This window comes from Symphodus melops (genome assembly GCF_947650265.1).
Source record: "Symphodus melops genome assembly, chromosome: 7".
In the NCBI taxonomy this organism is placed as follows: Eukaryota; Metazoa; Chordata; class Actinopteri; order Labriformes; family Labridae; genus Symphodus; species Symphodus melops.
Genome location: NC_136697.1, coordinates 21,848,585 through 21,872,113, shown reverse-complemented (window position 1 = coordinate 21,872,113; position 23,529 = coordinate 21,848,585). Strand labels below are relative to the sequence as shown.

The 23,529-nt window shown below is 39.7% G+C and overlaps 1 protein-coding gene across 1 annotated transcript in view; it reads right to left on the bottom strand.

Moving 5' to 3' along the window:
* Nucleotides 1-1,275: 1,275 nt before the first annotated feature.
* The window catches only part of st6galnac5a (ST6 (alpha-N-acetyl-neuraminyl-2,3-beta-galactosyl-1,3)-N-acetylgalactosaminide alpha-2,6-sialyltransferase 5a), a 40,086-nt gene continuing 17,832 nt past the window's right edge, over nucleotides 1,276-23,529 (bottom strand). Inside the window, exons 3-5 of the mRNA XM_079348268.1 lie at nucleotides 13,123-13,535; nucleotides 3,281-3,388; nucleotides 1,276-1,600 (exon numbers count right to left, since the gene is read on the bottom strand). Of these exons, the coding sequence (XP_079204394.1) occupies nucleotides 1,342-1,600; nucleotides 3,281-3,388; nucleotides 13,123-13,535 (780 nt within the window). The 3' untranslated portion in view covers nucleotides 1,276-1,341. The remainder of the gene's footprint in view (nucleotides 1,601-3,280; nucleotides 3,389-13,122; nucleotides 13,536-23,529) is intronic.

The window sequence follows — 23,529 nt, the reverse complement described above, 5'->3', positions numbered from 1 at the left end:
CATTACTCACATTACAAAGATGAGGGCAAATCAATAAGGACTTAGCACCAGGCTGTATCATTAAAATAACCAGACGAGGCATCACTTTCCTCTCGACCTGATTCTTATTCATGGAGAGGAAAATAAAGGATCCATGGGAGAGAGGACAGGGCGGCGTACGAGTAGCTCACACTACATCAAATGAAAGGAGAGCGCACATAAAACACAATCGAGAGCTGGAGAGGAAAGGAGTGACAGATCACATACTCATCAGTTTAACCAAAGAAAAAAAAGGGTGTAATTCTCCCACAAGGTAATTTAGGCTCGCGGCAGCTGCAGCAGATGAATATAGTAGGATGGATGCTACCCCTGCATCTCTGCTCTCCATCTTAATCTCCCACTTGTCTTTTGTGACTTCGCTGTGCATTTACATGGATCCGACTTGTAGCTGTGTAAATTGCGCTATTACCTTGTGACAGGAGCCAACAAAGCCTCATGATGCATCCGCGCCGGGCCAAGATTAAATCCTCTGTGAGGTTACACTCTTGTCATTCAAACAGGAAGTTTTGTATTTCAAACTTTTACTATGGTGACACTTTAGCGAGCTTACATTGCACACATCTTAAAAGGCAGCATTACTCAAAGTCAGGGAAGTGAATATCTGCTTTCAAGGTCTTTAGGGGTCTAAAGAATCTCATCCGATCTGACCTGTTCAATATCTGAAGGCAGCAAGAGAAGAAACCCCTGAATAGGGGTAATGTACTCTTTCAAGCAGCCAAATTTAAGTGAAGCTACAGTTTTTATTAGTATTCCCCTAACACTGTCTCCAGCTCTACACTCTTAGATTATGGGTATAGTAATGGTATTTTTTCTTTCATTGAACTGTAAGCACTGAATCCTGCATATTACAGCGCCAAAGAGAGGCTTTGTGTAAAGCCAAGGTTCAAGTTTGTATGCTCTGTGATAGTGTTGGTTGACATATGCACACACACACACACACACACACACACACACACACACTCGCACACATCTGTATGCACAAAGACGAGGAGGCTCTGCAGTGAATGCATGCATTGAGAGTGTGAATACAGTTGCCTCCTCGTATGACCTCACTTTACAAGTCTTTATTAAAAAATAGATGCACAACTGAGCTGCTTCAACTCTGTAGAGATACACAGAAGGAGCTCCAGCGGTGGAGATCTGTGTACAACAAAAGTCCAGCAAGATCAACAAAACCCTGCCTTCCTCTGAGGCGATCGTTTACCTCAGGTTCTATCTGTTCTGTTAAACATCCAAAGTTCCCCTTTTTCCAGTTCTCCTCTGTAAAATTAAGTATTTCCTAAACCCCCCACCCCACACCCATCACGTGTTTTTGGGTACCACAGGCACATCTGCGATCGTCCTCTCCAGTGTCTGATTGGCCGGCAGAGGCGGGGGGCTCCAGTCTGGCTGGTAAAAGTGGATGTCAAAAGTCCGTGCCCAGTTTGCAAACACTTGCTTCTCAGTGATGAAGCGGTGGTGGCTTCCCTTCCGCCCACGCTCATGAGAGATGTACATGGCACACTCATCCGGCCCGCGCGGCTCGTAGTAGTGGTAAGGGACAGATTGATGCTGACGCCCCCTGTAGTGAATGTGACAGAGGAGAGACATTTGACATTTCAGGGGGAAAAAAAACCTTTCATGGGGCACTTGAGTTCCATCGACACCCCACCGAGTTTCTCATTTTACGGTGAAGGAGGGAAACTAATCTGCATGAATTTGTGTCTTTCCAGGCTTTAAGGAGCCAAATTTAGCTCCCGTTGATGATTTGTTAAAGGCCACCTGCAGCTGAACACTGATTGGAAAAGACAAGTACAGAAAGTTTTGAGAAAAGGTTGAGCACTGAAGTAACGGAAGCTCAACGAGATGGAAGCTATAGATCAATTACAAGTAATTCATAAAACTGAAAGTTCTTAAAAAAAAGCAAGAAGCAGGTCAACATGTAAAGCAATTTAAAGTTTGAATAATGAAATACAAAGTGAGAAAAGCTTGAAAACCTGTCAAATTTAATCAGGAATCAGCAGATGCATAATGTATTTTTATTGCTAAATTATTGATGATTTCACTCAAATATCTAGCCTTGACATCTATCAAATATATTTAACGTGTCTGAGAAACATGAATTTTTATTCTGAGTCCGATGAGATCCATAAAAATTCACAGATTACACTCATTATAAAAATGAAAGGTTTGATAAGTATCTGCTTAAGCCAATCATTTTTGAATAAATAAAAGAGATTTACATGTTTTATTTGTGCCTGAATCCAAAATAATAATAAAAAAAAATCATTCTTGAATCAAAAGTTGAACTCAACATTTGACATTTTGGTCTTTCTATTTAAAAATGGAAAAAGCTTTGTTCTTCTTCCTTTAAAATCTCTCAACTCTGCTAATGAGGGCTGAACGGCTTCGCTGCTAGGAGCCAGAGAGAGCCTGTTTATGCATCCCATAATTCTTTACCATTTAGCTACATGGGACAGACGTCATAGTTCAAGATGTTTTTTTAACCATAATTTAGTGGAGAGCAAAAACTCAGCACTGAAAAGCCACTTTGAAGATGTTTCCACTAACCAGAGACAGTAAAACGACAGAATTTGCTATGCAGTACATAAATGAATTCACCTTTTTTGTTTAAACACCAAACCTGCATTGATTTTTGTCTGCAATGTTTCTGCATAAAAGGATATAAAGTCTGTGAACTTGGGGACAAAATGTTCTCTGACTTTCTGAGTTCTGGTTTCATCTCAATTTTCCAAAACTTCCAACACCATCTGAATGCAAGCAATCTAAATTCCCCAAGGGAAGCATGTCAGCTGATACAGACGTTAAACAAAAGTTTGTTTTTATCATTAAGCCTAATACAGTGTACTGGCAGGAAGACATTGTTTATATTTTTTAACACCAAATGATGCTGGTGGTTAGAATAATGAACAGAGTGAGACCTCTGTTTCATTCTCAAATTTTCCCAAATTTAAACAAAGCAATGCGCAGATAACCATTTCTAGCCTGTTTACTGACTTACTTTTACTATTAAGACAATTTAAGTATTCAAAACACATCTCCAGCCACAGTGACATTTTATTTATCAGCTGCTTGAATGTATTACAGTTTAATCTTTCTTATCAGGTGGCTGTGCTGTGCTGCCCTGAATTTCTCGAGATATTTGAAGCTGCCTCATATGAAGCCTGCTTTAAAAGTGCTAAGATTGGATGCTTGGTGATGAGCAAATGATTTTGTTTTACATTCCGCTGCAGTGTCTCACCTGCAGAAGTCAGGGGCGACCATGCCATAGACATTGATCCTATCGCACAGCTCCAGGGCGATGGTCATAGTGAACCAGCCGGTGCTCAGCCATGAGTTTGATATCCTCCTGCAGAAGGGAAGAGGAGGGAGAAGGAGAAAGGTTGAATGGATTTCATGCTTGGGAGAGCACCAGCATACAAACTGTACGATATTTGATTTTTGAATGTGATTAACCAGGAGAGATAATCAGAATATCTCACATCTGTGTTTTATGGCAGAATGAAGATTGATCTGAATCCAGAGGTCGATTTTTCCTGACTGCGAGATCATTTGTGTTCCCTCCCAGCTTCATTAAAATACAGATCCATCCTACATATATCGACTGATACGAATGAACCCTGTCAAATACGCAAACCCTTAATCAGAAAGAGGTCTTGAAGTGCAGATAGTCGGAATGACTATCAGCAGCAGCATGATCTGCTGCTTTCACACTGCAGAGTTTCAGTCAAAGTAACGAGCACTAATCACAGCTTTCTGTGATGAGCTGTAATGAAAGAACTATGAAATGGTCATTTCATGCAATAAAAACATCTCTCTCTCTCTCTCTCTCTCTCTCTCTCTCTCTCTCTCTCTCTCTCTGTAGTTTAACTGGCCATCAGAGCGCTCTCTCTCGTCGGGTTTCTCTGTGATGAACAAACAGTCCAGTCTGAACACCATATTTATCTCAAGAGTTCAGATGGTTTTGAATTGAGTTAATGAGCTTCAGAGTCATAAAAGTTGCACCACTTCTAAAAGGATGATGAAAAACTTCCATTTAAATTAAAAATGTCTCTAATTTAAAAAAAAAAAAAGTCAAAAAACATCACTGAAGTTTAGATCCTGAGTCTGTGACAGATCATTTGACAGGTTTATTTTAAGATAAATTTGCTGTAATGAGAACATTTAAATGAATAAATAACATCAACATTGAAATGTTAATGAGAGGCTTACTTCTTTAAGGCTGCTGTGAAGAAAAACATCCCAAGAACATTCTTCAAAGACAACTTTTGAGGATTTATTTAATTACGACCCCAAAAAAACCTTTTATGTAGATATGATGATGAAGATTAAAGGGACTGAAAGATAAATCAACCAAACTGTTCCAAGTTCGTCAGGGTGGTAACATGGATCAATAACACTGATACTTTGGTTGTATTAACAGTTGGTTGTATGTGAACCTTTGAAGAGCTGACATCCAAAAATGCTTCACAATTAAATAAAGTACATAAAAGCAGACGCATATCGAACAATGTCTAAACAAATGAGTCATTATATGAGTTTTTGATAACGTTCACAGTCTTTCAGATCCAATGGAAGACGGTTCCAAAAATGGATTGTGATCATTACAAATTAAGAAATTCATGCTCTGATCCTCTAACACCACCATCTCGGCAAAGTTTTGAACTTATTCCATAAAACACTGTTGCTTCAACTGTTAGAGAAAAGGTAATGGATATGAAATTAACTTTTTTGTCCAAATTGAAATCTCTCTCCAACTATTTGACCAACTGATACAATATTTTGCAGAGAGATTAATGCTCCTCACGGGATGAATACTAATGACTTTGGTTGTCCTCTGACTTTTTCTGAAGAACCACAAGATAAAAATATTTATCTATATATTTGACCTTGACTTGACCTGATGGAATATGGCGTGTTTGTCCGACTGTCACCTCTTATTTTTTCTTGCTTTCCAGACACCACTGAATATTATTTAATACCTGCAGAACTAAGGACATTCCCATGATTATTTTACATTAAGCTTTGATAATTAAGGTGGTAAAAAAAACAACTTTTATGCATATGCATACCAGCATTCTCCCTATAAGCATGTAACAACACTGATAATAGCATTTAGCTCAAAGAACTGCTCTTAACTCATTGGCTTTTAGCCACAGCTGAAGTCACGCCAAAGGATTACCTGCTGTGGTCCAAAGCACTTTTGGAACAATCTCTATTCATCAAATCATTCATAAACAATAGAAGCCAAAAAACATTTCACAACCACTGCTCATGCTCCTTATACACAGTGTGATAACGGAGGTGTGAACAAAATATTCAGCGGGGACGCGTTTGAATCCTTCAGCTGAAACGGGCACAGCTGTGCATCTGGTCATGCTCCCCTGCTGCACAGCTGAACCTCATCTCAACTGGGATTGTGACTGGTGACCAGTGCATGTATTCATGCATAAGTTATCAGGTGCATTCTTTAGATGGGCCCTCACCTGATGGTGAGGTTTCCAGATTAATAGAAGTAACCTGTACGACCTTTCATTCCTACTGTCCCCAAAGAGTCATTTCTAAGCTTGACTATAAAAAAACATAATAAATAGTGAAGTGGAAAACAAAAGATTGTTTACTGAATGCCCTACGTTTATCACGTTTTATGAACTCGCTCATTCAATGCTTCAGATGTAGCATTTCCACAACACTAATGATTACCATCACTAAACCCTTATCACATTTCTTCGATACATAAGTAACAGACTTTCATCTCACATTTTCCTTTTGAATGAAAGTTGTTTGAATTCATCAGAAATGTAGCGCAGCAGCGAGCAGAAAGGGATTTAAAAAAGTGGACTCAATTGTGGTACAGAAAATGTATTTCATTTCAGATGGAGCCATAAATCTTTGACTGCTTTTTTTTCAGGTGAAAGAAGAATTTAAGGTCAATGAATAAAAAACTCTTCTAAGGGCAGAAAAGCAGCAGATTAAGCCTAAAACTACAAGTGGCAATTTACTTTAAACCCATAATACGGAAATCTACAAAGCTCAAAGTTACACATTTAATATGAAATTGTAATTAAAACTTCAGCCATGCATGAAGCTAGCTAAGGTTATATTTTTAAATAAATATCATTTTAAGCAGGTATAATGTAAGTAGATCTGGAAAACACAGCGCAACTTAACTTATGTGATATGAGATCCACAATGATGATAATATCATGAAACAGCGAGAGTGTTATCTCAGGACAAATATTGATTGATTTAGGATAAATGTATTTACTGTAATTCAGTGTCAGTTTCACTGCTCATCATGCTCAATTCTTTCACTTATTTTCACAGCTGTCCAACATTGTCCCATTGTCTTGTTCTTCTTTTTTTTATCCAGTTGCCAACTTCGTTTTTGGTCAATTATCGTCTGTTTGGGTAACTGTCATTCATGTCATAAGAGCCAATATGAGGCGTATTCATAGAGGGCTAACAAAGTATAAAAAAATAAAAAAAATCTTAATGTTTGGTACCAATCATAGTATCACACTGATATATCGCCATATTGACATTTTGTACCACCTCTACCGATCGACTTACAAATACCAGCTTAGCTTAGCATTATAGCTCATTAGCAAAAAACAAACAAACAAAGAGGACAGCTGAGTGTGATACCGTTTCATAGTGTTTGTTCAGAACATCTTCACAATCAATTAAATATTTGATGAACATTCAAATTTCAACTTATGCCCGGTTTTACAAACCGATTTCACTCGCGAACATCCTCCGATCAGACGGGAAATCTCACAAAACCTCTCGAGATCAAGCGTGATTCCAGAGTCAACAAATGGACAAAGAGGATGTGTAATAAGGATCGTTTGTGCTGTTTTTATCTGAAAAACACGTTTTAAAAAGAGGCATTGGTCAAAGGAGTGGAGACAACGGGAGCATGAACTGTACTTGCTACATGATGATATGGAGGTGAGTTGTTGTTGTTTTGCTGCGAGTGTTTCCACGCCACTACGTCACCTCGCTATCTGATTGGCTAGGCGCCACAGTTAACAGGCTCGTGCTCGTTTACCCCTCGGGGGGAAACACCACACATGATGAGAGATCGGGCCAAAACAATCCAACATGTTGAATATCCCCAATTTGAGATCGGAGCGGTCCCGACATCCTTCCGATCAGACGAGAGCAGTCTGAACACTCCACACACGGCAGGATGATCTTATAAAAATATCTTGTGGTGATTGGCGCGTCCTCAAGATTATCAGAAGGGGAGAATCGGGGCCAAAATCGGCCTAATTATCCTGCCGTGTGAACCAGCCTTAAACTAGTGGAGCCACAGACAGACAGACCTACCAACAGTATAGCCTTGAAAATTGGTGGAGTGAGACCGCTCAACTTTAAAACATCTACATTGTCATTTAATAAGTCAGAATTTTGCTTTGCTTGTTTTTTCAAGGACATATGACCATAACCTTTCAAATGTACTGCATGAGAGAGATTGGAGACAGAGGTTCAATGTCTTCCTTAAGTGCATTTTGACAGGATGTGTTCCTGATCTCTGGACCGCCTCGTCACCCTGCTGCTTTCTAAAAGCTCGTAACTGCTTGTTTTCGGTTCCCACACATAAACAGCAGCATCCACTGCAGCTCAGGTTTGAACTCAGTGAGGCAAAGAAACAAAGAACAAGGCTGATAAGAAAATTCTTGACAGGAACAACCAGACGGGGGCCCAGAAACCCTGCCTGTCTGCCTCCTGTTGATGAGGGTGACACGTCTGCATTGGAGGGTTTACCTTCTTGTTTTAAGAGGTGTTCAGACTTTTTTTTTTTTTTTCCTTTTTTTCCCTCACAGAGAGAGCTGTGTAGGGGGATATGTGTCAGGCAGAAATCATTGCTTAAAAAGCTTGTTTAACATTTGTACATTGAACATTTCACCTGCAGGGCGATGTTGGAATAGAGAAGCATCTTCCTGGAAAGGTGAGGGGGAGTGAGGAACATGAAGTGTTTTTAGAGAGTACCTTAGAAGACAAACTTTCCTATCTTTGGGTCATATCCATTTTAAACAACTGAAAAGATTTCCGTTTTAAGGATCATCATGATCTTAGTTTGAGTACTTTTTCAACGTTTCATGAACATGTGGACATTTTTGTAGCTCAATATAGAGCTTAAATTTCACGATTGATTTCACACTCATGTTGCATGTCAAACAACCTTTAGTGTAACTTTGTCTTCAAAATTGTGTCTCCAAACGGCCAATTCCTTTTTGTGTTCTGAACTAATCGTCTGCACAGGCTGAGTAACCCTGTGATGAATAGTGACAAAGCACTTTTATGTGTCTCTCCTTTTCATTAGAGCCTGTCCAAGCGGCAAACAGCGGCAGTGAGCCAAAGTGATGCTATCGCAGCCGAAGCACAGACTTCTCTCTTTTTTTTTAATTAAGACAGGACCCAGGTTGTCTGGAACATGGTGATTTGTTGTGATATGCAAACTCAGCCACTGGGCTTTAATATCACAACAGCCTGGTAGTCGACCACACACCAAGACACACACAAAAACAAGCACACACTTCTACTTGCAAATTAGAAAACTTTTAAAGTTCAAAGCACAACATTTTGTCACAGAGGAATCTGTGGTGGATGTGTGGAGGTGTTAAGGAAGGAAGCATAAGCTCAGCAGCTAATCTCACTTTAGAAGAACTGCTCCTCTCCTTGTTTATGAACATGTGGATGAATAATGTGGTGTGAAATGTCAAGCCCTTGGCTTCAATGGCTGCCTCTAAGAAAAGGACCGTAAGGAAGCTGTGAGTGGGAGATCGATTTATGCCTTATGTTTACACAGTTTGGTCGACTAAATCTAGCTCCATTTAATGAATACTTTCAGAGCGTGTTCATCCTTTAGCCTTGAAATCTTTTCTTCACTGCGGTGTGATTTCAAAATACACGCACTCCCATTTCAAGAAGCTCGCTGATGTGCCTTTGAAAAATAAAATATTATCCCACATTTTGGCCCCAGAGCTCACTATTATGTAGAACTCACCTGACTTGATTTAACCCTTTCACACCAATTGTGTCGTTAGAAACCGTTGACATTTTTCGGATTGCACAAACAGTAACATAATTACAGCAATCCAAAGTGCGCTCGTGCAAACGTGTTATCGACGACACACTCGGTGTGGAAGGGTTAAAGGAGGTCAATAGAGAAAAATAACCGAATCACCTTTGCCTTTTAGTTTGTCATTGATTTTCATTTACAAGACACAGCGTGTTGTCCTGTGTGTACTTTAATGGCTGTAATCTAACTTGTCACAAGTAAAGGTCAAATGAAGGTTTAGTGTAATTAGGTTCATCACAAACACCTGTTTCCAGTGAACTCATGTAAGGACACGTAGCTAAAAGAAAACTGAAAAACAAAATATGAATATGTTGTTTTAAGGTTTTTTTTTACATCTCACGCAAGAAACACGAGCAGGCCACACAGGAGGAGGATCATTTCCACCTCAGCACCTTCAACCTGAGAGTCTGTAGTGATTGCAGCTGTGGGATTGAAATGATTAAAGTGAGGTTTATTTTTTGTGCATATTTCATTGCTTTTTTGTTTTGTTTTACTTAAAAACGTGTATTTTCTGATCTTCTATCCCTTTCAGCATTTTACATTTTACATTCGTATTTTTAACATTGTAAAACTGTAAGGAGTTCATCTCCTTTGTCTCAGCACACAGTAAGGTCACCTTGAAGTTGACAAACAAAACATCTTCAAAAATCTATATTTCAACATTTTGTTGTAAGGTTGAGGTTCTTTATAAAAGTCTGTCACCTTTTGTTTGGCCTCTTTATTATGGACTCTTCAGATTATTAGTAAGTAAACATCAGGCAGAGTAAGTGGTGTAAGAGGAGCGTCTGTTGCATTATGTTCAGTCACACAGCAGGTCATCTGTCATCTCTTTTCTTCATTATTTTTTTCCTACAGCACGGCAGAAAGTTCTCCAGGCTTTATCAGCTTGTTCACCATCAAGTGGATTTTCTTTTACAGGGATTAAAGTCGTCAACTTCTGGTAACGAACTACTCGAACTACTCAATTTCAAATCTATTCAGCAGAAATTTCAGCGTGACACGGGGTGCAGTGAGCGACTGCATAAAGCATTACTGGAAAATAGAACGCTAAATAAAAAAAGAAGTAATCTCCAAAGCTCATTTATCTCTAATAACAAGTTGAGGCTCATTCCAACTCTGTAATTTACTAGAGATGTGGAGACACAACTCTTTTTATATTGCTCCTCTGCTGTTTAAAATGGGTGGATGTGAAAAAAAAAACCCCTTCTTAATCACCTTCCCTTTAATGTTTAAACCTATAATAACAATTATAAAGCATGCTGGGCTGCCAATCCCCCCGCTCATTACTCCATATGTCTTCTATTAATGCTGCTCATGTGTCACCATTCCTTCAAAATATAATTTATTTTTTTAAATTAGGTAAAAATATTGTCATTCAAAAGAAATGGCACAGCACATTTATCATGCTAGCTCTCTCAAATGTTAAAGACAGACATAACAGCAATGCTTTAGGCTCTCTTTTTTTCTCTTCCCACGCTCCACAGACCTCAAATAAGCCACGCTGATATTAATGCCTGATGCTACAAAGGAGAACAGCGCGACAGAGGACGCTCGCTCACTGTAAACATTTACCACGACTGTAGACACAGATCCTGAAGGATGGATGTCGCAGTCATTTACCAAATCCTCGACTCAGCAAAAACCCCTGTGACTTCAATCCTAAACTGAAGTCACATTCAGTCTGTTCTCAGAGACAGAAAATGAGAAGTGTGTCATTCAGCATCAATGACCACAGGACTGAACACTCAGCCTGGACTCATTAAATCCAAGTCCTTTTATCGCTGCTGTTCAGAGAAGGAGTTACAGACACATAAAGTCAAAGTATTGCACTTAACAAGAGCTCGTTAGATTACGTTTTCATGTCGAAAACGAACCGCTTTGAATGATTTCCCTTTGTGGCGTATTAACGAGATGCATGCAGGAAACTCCGACATCTGAGACTCCAGGAACATCCTAACGAGCAAAACAACATTTTCATAAAAACAGAGTTTGGAACGGATGCTTTTCTAGCTTGGTTTTTTAAAAAACCAGTGCAGCTTGTGTTTGCAGCAGCGTGCTTTCTAACAGCCAACGCTCACATCTTTGCTCACAGTGCTTGTGAAAGATAAAAGCTAAAACAAAGTAGAGACAAATTCTAGGAATCAGAAAACAGACAAAGCTTTACGGTCGATATGACTTTCTTATTCTTAAAAAACTTCCATTGATGGAACTGAGAATGCTCTCTTCAAAGCAATGAAATGTCAAAATCTGCTTGTTTACCGAAATACATTAAATATATTTAATAAATGTGTTTTTTATCTGTAGGCTTTTGGGTTTTTTGTACGTTATTCCCTTTGTGCTTATGAATGTTTTCTTGTTCAGCCCTTTCCTGAGTTAGGTATAACAGAGGGAACCTTGATAGGAAGCTTGAAGTGCACCTCCTGTGTTTCTTCGTCCGACTGATTATTTCTTGCACAAGTGAAGTTTAGTTATAATTCAGGTTTGTTGGAAATGTTTCAGTGAGGAAAGTTTTCCCTCAACCAAAACAAAGGGCTGTAAATGATAAATAAGCAGCTCTAAAGAAAAAGATTTAAAAATGTAAACCGGTTGTAACAGGAAACCTTTTCTTTGGTTCTATGTGTTCTTTGGTTCTACACACTTGAGCGTTTCACAGTGTTTCAAGTGGCAAATAGTTATTTATTAGGGTAAAATGGTGATAACCAGTTTTGTGAGGTCTGTTCAAAGAAAAAGAGGTCGAGTATGCATATATTAGAGGCACTAGATTCAATTTAAACATGCTGTTTTCATAAGTGACAAAATGCCAATTTCACAGATGTGCTGGTGTGTGAGCACAAAGCAAAAGCTTCACAAACACACACACACACATTACCATGCACATAATCGACACTGTTTGGCTCCACCTTCTTCGACATAACACATTGCCTCCGCCTCGCCTCTTTTACTATGTCTAATAGAGAATTAGGGGAATAACACCTTTGCCCGACTATTCCACCTCTTTACATTATTGGACATGTTGCAAACAAGGCACAACGGAGGCGAACATATCGAACCTTTAACTGGTGATGTGTAAGCACCACTTGTCATGGAGCGGGCCTTTTGTAAATGTTTCTGCAGGCCCTTCAGAACAATAAAGACTAAGTGTTTATAAGCTGACTCGCTGTTAACACTCTCTCACACACTTCAATGGCACTTTGTTTGAATCTGTTGAATGCTAAGCTTTTTATTGTTGTGTGACTCTTTTCATAAATTTAATTAACGATGATTGTCATAGATTTGGTAAATATATTCTAATATTAAATAATGTTGCAGGGGTTGTACAACGGCTCAGTGGTGTACTTTTGTCTTTTACTTGTTATGATTGGTTAAGGTTATAATTAGTACTTCTCTGTTGACATTGTGATTGTTGTTTGTTTTTATTTGTTAAACCTACTGTGAATGCACCTTAATGTGCAGAATTTGATTCCAGGACAAATTTCTCCACAGGGAAAAAATGCATTGTATCGTTTCAGGTATAGTCCAATTTCTAAAATTATCACCGACGTTCATTTTGTTAAGTCAATAAGATACAATAAAACTGTCAAAGGAGGAGCTGACTTCAAGGACTATAGGCTCTGTGTATAGGGTGCGGGCACCCCCGGAAACAGTCTTATTTTTCAGGGGAAATTCTCAGAAAACGAGCATCTTAGAATTTCATCACTTGGAGCAACTCTTTGTACAAGGAAACTTTCTGAATAGGGCCCCAACTCTCTGCCCCTAAATACACCCCACTCCCTTTTCTTTTCAAATTCTGTCTATCTACAAAAAAGGCAAAGTGCCAAAAGAATAGTCTAAGAAACAAACAAACTGTGAAATAACAATTGAATCGATTGGTTGACATATTTTGTCAAATTCCATTTTTGATCTCATCGGCCAATATGTATGGCTTGTCTATATTTAAATTCATATCCTCACCCTTATTCATGTTACCATGGTTCCCACTAGAGTTTACTTACCGGTCCTTCCCCGTCTCTTTCTTGAAAAGGTCATCCAGTTGCAGCATCTTCTGCAGGGAGATGATGTAGACCTGGATTTTGGGCAGCACCTGGTTCATCAGCCTCAGGTTGTTGTAGACCAGACCCTTCCCATCGCGTCTCATGTAGCTGCTGGGGCCCCAGAAGATGAACACCGTATCCTGGCTGGTGTTGAGCAGCTCGTGGCGGTTCCTAAGGACCCTCTGCATGCTGGAGTGAGCGATAACGCGCAGAGAGGTGCGGCGGCCCACGTCCCGGCCGTAGCCTCTGGCAGTGGGGGCATCGTTCATGCGGATGACGCACTCGGCCTGGTCAATCGCTTCACCCTGTCCGCCGCCGATAAGGTGACCTGAGCTGGTCACCAGAGAGCAGGTGCTGCAGTGCTTCCTGAGAGGCTGAGGGAAGGAAAATAAGAGAGACTAAATAAGATGAACATAACTAAACTCCCTACAACAAACAAGCTTAGTGCAAGACAATATTTGGCTTTCTCATCCCTGTGGAAGCGCCAGCAGCACTGCTAGCAGATGTATGTGTACCATATTTGCTTTAAAGTCCACAAACTCTTTTAATTCTTGAAGTTAAAAAGAAGGCCTGAAAGTTGCGTTAAGCCCTGGTTTAAACAGAAATAAGCAGACAGAAATGCACACCGAGGGCAACTTTAGTAAGAAGCATCACTTTGTGTTTAAGGCAGGAAAAAGCTTTGTTGATAAATGGGGAGCGACGGAGCCCCCTGGGGATGTGTAGCTTGTCATTTTGCTTTACGATTGGTGGAAACCCCGGGGTCTCACAAAGGATTCACCTTAAATCTGTCTCACACTCGCACACAACACAGGGATGTGTTTGCTCACAAAACAACAGCTGTGATGCATAAAACTCAGACCAATGTTGTATTTAATAAGAAGCTGTGAAGTATTTCGCAGCTCAACAAAACAAATGAAAGATCCTACAGACGATAACATGATACCAACAATAAATATGTGGATTAATCACTTATATTGTGAGTCAAGTCTTGAAATGATACGACATTTTAGTTATATTTCTTATTTGTTCTCCCACTTCCACTTGTTCTTAAATGATTTGGCTCCTCTGTTCTTTTTTATCTTTATTTACAAGGGAAAAGAGCAGAATGAATCTCAAACAGAAACAATGGAGGCGTTTTGTTTGCACCATATCTGAAAAATCTTCAGGACAAGTGGAACAAGGGAACAAAATCAACTTTTCTTTGTTGAACAAATCCAGAAACGAGGACAACTTTGATCAAATGATGGATATGTTTTATCCACAGTTTCTGAACATATCAGTAATGCATGAAATTAATCTACAGATTGAATAAAGACGTCACTTTGACATCTGAGGAGTGGAGTCATATTTCAATCTTTTCCAACCGACAAAACAAGGATGAATCACCACCAGCAGCTGTGGTCATGATTACTATTCTGCATTTTTTTGTTACACAGCCATACAATGATGTCTGATGTTCTTCTTGTAAAGGACCGAGCGGCTCTTTGAGTCTTTCAGTCCTGCAGGTTTGTTAGTGTGTGGCCTCTTTTCCCACCCAGCAGCTCATCTGAGGTTTTGGATGCACATAAATAATCAAAATAGACTCACACCCTTACACACATTTCATTCAATGATATGCAAACCAGCCCTGCAGAGGCATCTAATGTACCCGGAAATATCTCCCCTGCAGAAATGCGCTGCTTATTTACATTCTTATAGTCATGACAAATTTACATTTTCACAGCATTAACAAGAACAAACGATCATAGTTCTGTGTGTGTGTGTGTGTGTGTGTGTGTGTGTGTGTGTGTGTGTGTTTGCGTGCGTGCGCGCATGTGCATGAGTATGTGGAAGATATGTCATCATCATGCTCGTCTACTGACTTTGACTCAGTAGCAGATAACCAGCAGAAAAGCTCATCTACTTAATGAGACCTAAAGGAGACAGAGAGAGGTAAAAAGAGGAGACAGGGAAGATAAAACTGAGTGGGTTTTTTTTAATAGGCAAAAAAGGAAAAGATGGCCAAAGAAAAAGAGATCTATGTCGGCAGTAAGAGCCACCCTGGTGCCACAGTGTTTGATGAAATGTGGAGCTAATGAGGTCCTTGTGGTCTTCACCATCCACACCGGCAGCAGCAGCGACGGCGGCGGCACCATCCATTCAATACTTCCTTCTCCCCCCAGCTGCTCCACCCGCTCCCACCTGGCAGCGTCTTGACAGCCCATCCTGCTGTAGAGCTGTGGCACCAGTGGAGCAGGTCAGAAATCCTATTTTCACCCAGAAGGCATTTAAGTGGCTGCACAGACTCTATCCTCTCTTCCTCTGTCTCACCCAGAATCTAAGTGTGCCTCGCTGGCCACAATTGGTCTCTTCAGGGAGCTCGGTCAGACTATTACCCAGAAATAGGCTGGATGGTCTGGACAAGGCTCTCCATTTCAGCAGAAATTACGGGACCCATTCAATATGGTGGTTTAGGCGGAGGCGATGGAATCGAGGTAAGCTGTATTTTACCTAAAAGCAGGCTGTGAGTGTCCTCAAAAAAAAAAAGGGAACATTATTTTCAGATTGAATTTATCCTCGACAAAGCAAGAGTGAAACTGTGCTCCATTCAATCATTCATGTAATAAATGGTTACTGATTCAGAACCCATCTATCATTTATAGATTTAGAAATCGCTGGCTTTGTTCTTGCACCACAGCAAAAACACCTTTGATCATAATTAAAAGATTTACTACATCTGAACTCGATCTGTTGAGCTTCTAAAGCGTGTTTATCCAAGTCCCATCGCAGCACCTGATCAAAGCTGCAATCAGTGATGAAACACAAGAGAATATACACACTTGATAATGTTTTCTGATTATTATTAGTGTATTGTTGTCATGGCTTGGTCTGTTTTAGTTTGTGTTTCAGAGTTTAGATTTGTTTATATTGTTTTAGTTGTCATTTTATAGTGTCGCTTGTTTCCCTGTGTGTGAATGTTTTCTAGTTTGGTCTTAAGTGTTACCTCTCTTATTTTGGTGTTTCACATCTTATAGTCCTAAAAGTTCACTGTTTACATCCCCTACAAATATTTTAACAAGCTATACTTACAAGTGACTTTTCTATTGCTAAATCATGCAACACAAGTTCTTGAGTCATTTAATCGGCACAAACTGTGTAACTGTTTATATGACAACAGATCTGCTGTGTGTATCAAATGTATTCATTTTTTCAGCTAATTTCCCTTTGGAGAAAGTAAAGATGATCCATATATTATTAGATTAACTAAAGAGTAACAGGGAAATATAATGAGATAGTTGTATATATAACACTTGTTACTCAATACTTTGATTCCATAACTATTTTCTGTACTGGACCCTGAAGTCTAAATACTTTTGAAGCAGCAACACTCTCAAACTCTCAAGTGTTCACTTGACTGTACCCAGTATGATTATATGTGACAGCTGAACTGTTAGTGATGTATACTACACTAAAGCTCATGTGGACAACTTTAGGTTTGCATTGATTTCTGTGGACAAAACAGAAAGCCTCAACTTCTTTGCTGGTAATCCAGTGTGTGTCAGGAGTTGTTGTGTTTTTTTAAAGATTTAGGGAGACAGACTGGGACAGACATGCAGGAAAGAAGCCATCAATATCTTTTCAGTAGGTTACAGAACTAACATAAGATCTAAATCAATGGATTGGTATTTGTACTTTTGGGCTAAACATAAATTAAACATTATTTGTTATTGTTCACCAGGATGGCCGAGTGGTTAAGGCGTTAGACTTAAGATCCAATGGACATATGTCCTCGTGGGTTCAAACCCCACTCCTGGTAATAAATGCAAGTTTTGTGGCTGTGGCTCCGTGGGTAGAGTCATCGTCTCTCAACCGGAAAGTCGAGGGTTTGATCCCCAGCTCCAAGCAACATGTCCGATGTGTCCTTGGGCAAGACACTTAACTCATGCTCTGTCAGGGTGTATGCAGTTTGCTGCTCCTGTGGTCGAACGCTTGGTGTGCTAATTGCCCCACGGGGATAAATAGAGTTTAAAAAAACATACAATGACTATTGGGAAATTTTATTCTTTATTTTTTTTTAAATATTTTTTCTTGGACTCAGAAATCAAATATTTTTAGTTTAAATAAAAAAATAAATCGTGTTCTGTTTGAACAGATGTCCAAATATCAATAAACAGTCACATATGAGAAGCAGGACCCGGTGAGCCTAAAGTGAACCATTTTTCATTCCACAGTGAGATTTCCAGCCTAAGGCCAATGAAGTGTGACCTTGTCCCACTTGTAGCTGACACCATGAGGCTGCCCTGGTTTCATTAAACGCATCCATCCATCTATGGTGTCTCAGTCAAACCACACAAACACCAACTTACAGACACAACAGCCAGTCACATCGCTGCTCTGCTTGCCAGAACTCCCCGCACAGCAGGTGACCTGCCTCCTCTGTTTCCTCATTCTGTCTGCGTCTGAAACCTCCTCTGCCCGTCCTTCACAGGGCCAAATGAACCGTCGCCGCCTCTCCCACTGCTCGGCCTGCCCCACTCCCTGACCCAGGGAAAACATGGCTGTCAGAACGGCCTGGATTAACCTTCAGAGACAACAGAGGGGATGAGAGGGGGAGGCGGCTCGGCCCCAGACCACCCAGGGAGGCGGTCTCCTTGAGAGCACAGAGAGATAGGATGGACGTGGACCACAGGAGGATGATTGTGTTACTGCACAGGACTAAATGAAGATGTTGTTTAAAGTATAATCACTGAACAAAAGGGACCTGCGTCATAAAGATCATACTAACGTTATTCAAGTTTATTGATCTGATACAGATCTAATATCTCACGTTTGTACGCTAACATCCCACAGGCTCCTGTGAATCATTGTCTTCTGCCATGAACCTGCTTGACCCGTACTGATCAATACATAATTATTTACATAATCATAATCAACTTGCATGTCTGTCTTGGGCTGCGTCTTCTGTTTACGTCTGCCTTTTTATCTGTGTGTCTGTGTATCTACGTGTCTCTCTGTGTTTGTGTCTGTCTGTCTGTCTGTCTGTCTGTCTGTCTGTCTGTCTGTCTGTCTGTCTGTCTGTCTGTCTGTCTGTCTGTCTGTCTGTCTGTCTGTCTGTCTGTCTGTCTGTCTGTCTGTCTGTCTTCCCTTTTTACTATCGAAATCATGCATTGTACGCATTTATTCTCAAGGTTTTCCGTGTTCCTCTGACTATTTGTGACGACATGTGTGAGTCAGACACCTTGTTTTATTGAGTGGCATTTGAAGGCCAAGTGCAGGACTGTGTAATTAAAGACCAGGGAGGAATAAAAGCCAGCGGATACACATAATAATCACACATTATTACTGTGTGATTGTAGTTGGAAAAGATTGTGCAGTTCTAGCAGTCTGATTGGCTTAGCAGTGAGCTCTCAGAGCCCCCCGCTGCCTTTGGGTAACACAGGCAATAATTAGTGGTGAAAACTCACAAGGGTCTTAAGGGGGCATGTAATCAGCTTTAATTCCTCACCCTTCTCCCAGAGTCCCTTGAGGAAGAGACATATTTACACCGCAGTGAACCGTAATGCTTGATGTACGTTGAACCCCCTCAGAGCCAAAAATGGCATTCAAGTGCTGATATTGATTTCGTTTGGGTGAATGCAGCAGGACGAAGGCAGCAAGGGGCTTAGTGAGTATGACAGGGTCTTCAAGGATGCGAAAATGGGGGATATGTCCAGTAACTGTGAGCATCGAGTGGCGGCAATCATCTGGCTCGGCAGGAAGCTGACTGGCTGCCTCGTTTCAGGCAGAGATAGCACAACAGAACAGAGCGTTTTAAGCCTCCTCCGACCTGACCTTTAGGCACGTCATAGACGTCTTTGTTTTCCACAAACTCCTCAGAGAGACGGCTTCTACCCACTGGCAGAAATTAGAGGCAGCTTGAAGCAAAGCGCTCTTGAATATTCTAAAAAAAAAAAGGGAAAGAAATGGGGAATTCTGATCGCAATATACATGTTAAGGTTGTAAATGCAGCGTTTGTCTTCATGGCTCATTGAATCTCTAGTCTCATACGATGGAGGAGAAACATAGAGAGGTTCTGATCAGAAAATTACAAGAGCTTAAAGCAGCAGAACATGTTAGGCCATTAGAAGAAGAAAGAGCTTGATTTAAGGTACTAACAATAGTCCCCATATATATATATATATATAGATAGATAGATAGATAGATAGATAGATAGATAGATAGATAGATAGATAGATAGATAGATAGATAGATAGATAGATAGATAGATAGATAGATAGATAGATAGATAGATAGATAGATAGATAGATAGATAGATAGATAGATAGATAGATAGATAGACAGACAGACAGACAGATAGATAGATAGATAGATAGATAGATAGATAGATAGATAGATAGATAGATAGATAGATAGATAGATAGATAGATAGATAGATAGATAGATAGATAGATAGATAGATAGATAGATAGATCGTGATCCAACTATGTCTTGCTTCAATTATTCTCTGGCAGTAACAATGTTATATCACATACCTATAGATATGAGAAAGGATGGACAGAGTTTGAACATATTCTTAACTGTTTCTGTATTGACATGAACAAATCATCGTGAAAGAGTCAGGGCCACTGTGTGCAGAATGTCTGTAGCTGAATAAGCTGGTATTTCCTTATTTTCAGTATAGCACAAAGCCTTTTCTTCAAATACTTCCCTCAAAGATTCCACAAATATCAGACACATGATAATGACCAATCCCAGTTCACCAGTCACACAGCGGCTATATGTACAGCTGTGTGCAGCTTCATGTGCCCTTGCATCCAGCTGTGCTGTGTGCACAAAGGCATATTTTTCAGAATATTACTTTAAAATGTTCATAGAATATGAGGCAGCAGAAAGCAACTGTGTCATCAACAATGATGTCAATGGTGAGGTATTTTCCTTCCTCATAGAGGGTGCATTATTCAAATGTTTATACCATCAATATACAGGCAGCTTCACAATTAATTTGCACTTACAGCGGACACAGTCATCCACACCATTAACCACCCCCTAAAAACCTCAGCATGTGTAGAATATTTCTGTTGGATGGAAACCTGGATATAATGACCAATATTATAATACTGTCCAACTGACCTACATTCTTACCATAATGGCTAAAAGCAACTAACAGCAGGCAACTGCAGCAGCAAATTAAAGCACTACATTAAAGGAATACCAGGCGACAAAATAAAACAAGAACAACAATGAGCTAAAGACAGACTTTTTGGGAAAGACTGCACCACAGTCCTCTGTAAAGCCAGCTGTTTCTAACAGCGGGGTAAAGTTAAAGCAAATCTCACAGGATGAATCAAGCGAATATTTGCAATGCTAACGTAGTATGTCATCATTCAGTAACACTGCCAGTGAAAAGGCCTTCAAATTAAGCTCTAAAATCAGATAAAAAAAGGAACAAAAATGCCCTGAAAAAATAAGTTAATTTCTTAAGCCGGTTCCTACTGTGAGAGCCAACATGTTCAATTGATGATATGAGATGATTAAATGGAGAGCAGGATGAAAAGGGGATGAAATAAAGGAGACATGCAAGGATAAAATAAATTAAATGGACAGGGTTAGAGAGGATGAAAATAATGTGTCGAGGGGATAACAGCACTGATGGGGAGTGAAACAGGTACAGTTATCTAATGTTACAAAAACTGCTAAATACGGCAGAGAAAATTCAGGTTTTAAAGGTGCTGAATTTTGTGAAGAATCAGACGAGTTTTTATAGTGCTAATAAAACCTATTACACTCATACAACAATGTCCACCCACACACACCTCAGGGCTGCAGTGGCAGAGTCAATTGAGGTGGGTTTATTTGGAGCAGTTTGTCCGGTGTGTACGTTTGACCAGCAATTAGAGAGAGGAGGGAAAGAGTGAGCAGCACTGAAAACTAATGAAGACGAGGAGCAGAAATAGGAAGAAGAAGAGGAAGAGGAGCGGGAGAAAGTGGATATTGAAAACCGGGGCAATTAGGGATTCCAGCGGTCAACGGCGGTTCCGCAGGATGACAGCTTCTTGGGCATGCTGCTCTTAATTAGGGCAGAGTTTTTGTGTGAGCACCTTGAAAAGAAGACGACTTTGATGGAGGGCAATTATCTACTTCAGACAAATAAAAATAGCAGCTGGGACACGAAGAGACTAATGAATATTTATTGATGGAGGTTGAGAGGGGTCTCATGTCTCATGATCTTGTCAGGGAAAAGCAGGGGGGAACCGAGTTTAAAACAAGAGCGGTCACACGATGAACTCTGATCTTCAAATCAGTGTACAGCAAGAGTCTAAAACGGGCTCGTTACTGCACGTGTGTGTTGATTTACGATTAACTAAAATTGTTTAGGCTTTGGAAAGGGAATTTACTGTTTCGAGGACATCAAGTCTCTCAAACAAAAACGCACCAAGATAAAAAAAAATAAAACAGTTTTTAGTTTATAGCCTGACAAGCATTTACCACAATCTCCTGCTGTATGTTTTTTTTTTTTTTGTGGGATTAAATTGGAAACTTCATCTTCAGAACTGTGTTGCTGTTCTTTTTGTAAGTAAATGTATTGATTCGAAACAGTGTTAATTGACCTCATTAATGTGGACAATGGCATCATGGCATGTCTTGGTCTGGCCTCTCACAGTGATCTCACATGTTATCATGAAGAATAAAGCCTTGTTATCTCAAGATAATGAGATAACTTGTGATGGGAACACCAGCCTTGTAATCCAGTGATAAGAAGAAAAAAATATCAAGATCTCATGAAAACAACCTAAATATACTAATAATTACAGGAAATCCAGTGTTCTTACCTCAAGATAAGACTTAACAAGATAAAGACAAATAAAAACACCTTTCAGGGGAAAACAGAGTAAAGTAAAGCCTCTCTCTACAGTCAGTTTAATGATTCAGAAAACGATTTGCTTTTGCTCGGGAAAGGTCGAGCAGAGGTCAATATAATTTTGCACTAACGGGGAAAGGCAGCTATAGATTGCTTGTATTTATTTAAACCAATCACAATCGTCTTGGGCTGTGCTAAGTCCAGGTCGGTGCCCTTGCAAATGAGTGGAAGAAGCTTGTTACGGTGGAGAGCGACTGGCATTTTGAAACGTGAAGACGCAGTTTGAAGAAAGGAGAATACCTTTATAAATGTGACCAATTAAAGGCTTATTATTCACGGTCGATATCCTGTGAGTCAGAGAAGGGTAATAGGAGAAAGCAATGGCAGAGTTTAGGATCAATCTATTTAAAAGCTGTTACAATGTAACTGATGTATACATTGGTGTCAATCTTGTGTGTCTGAAGCTGTAACTAACAGCTATGTTTGTAGGGTCATCTCTTTGAGTCTAACACAAATCAGATAAATGATAAATAATGCTTTGAATTGTAGCTTTCTATAGAATGGAAACAATTTAATGTAGTTTTCTGTGCGAGTTAGTCATCCGTCAGAGCAGACAGTGAGACAAGTCAGCAGGAGAAGAAGAGAAATTGTTGCACACTTTGAGTGTATGGAACATTTTAGACTGCCCTCACCTGCAAAACTGGACCATCATCTGTTTGTTAAGACCTGTGAAACCAACCTGTGTTAGTAAATGCAAAAATTGAGTTCCTTCAAGACAAAATAAACCAGCTTTGATTAGTAATTCAAATGCAAAAGGTTCTGCATCAAATGTTTTAAGTAGTGTTAAAGTCTCAACAGGGCACATAAATAATTCTCAATTTCAAGTCACACTACACCTTCAAATATTTGTTCTGTCTTTTGTTCATTTGCACAGAATTCAACAATCTCTAGCAGGCTGCAGATATGCACAAGCAGCCAGCAAAAACACAAACACTGCTGTTTGGAAATGAGGAAGTCATTATTGTTCCAACAAATGGTTTTGAACAAATATCACTCTGTCAGAAAAACTGACAGAGTCATCACTCTAATACACCATTTGTAGTCAATCCTCACCCGGCCTATTATTTATTTATGACCTTAAACCTTATTTTTAAATGGATATGGAAATTCTGATCAAATGAAGGCCAATGTGCCCTAAATGATCAGTCCAATTGCCTTGCTTTTAACTCCAACGTGGAAAAATGTATTGTCATCAACAGCCATCAATGTTGTACTCTGCCTTTCAGCACCTCCGATAGGACTCAAAGCTTTTCTCCTGCACTTAATGACATTGTTTCCTCTTTTCTACATCCTTGCTTGTGTTCTTCTTTTTCTCTGATGAATGTCACTTTGGATAAAAGCGTCTGCTAAGTGAAATGCAGAAAAAAAAAACATTTTCCCTTGTCAACATTTTCCAGTCAAAACATATTGTTATAATTGATTGTCTAAAGTGAAAATCTCATATTTACTGAATTGCTCACATTTTATGA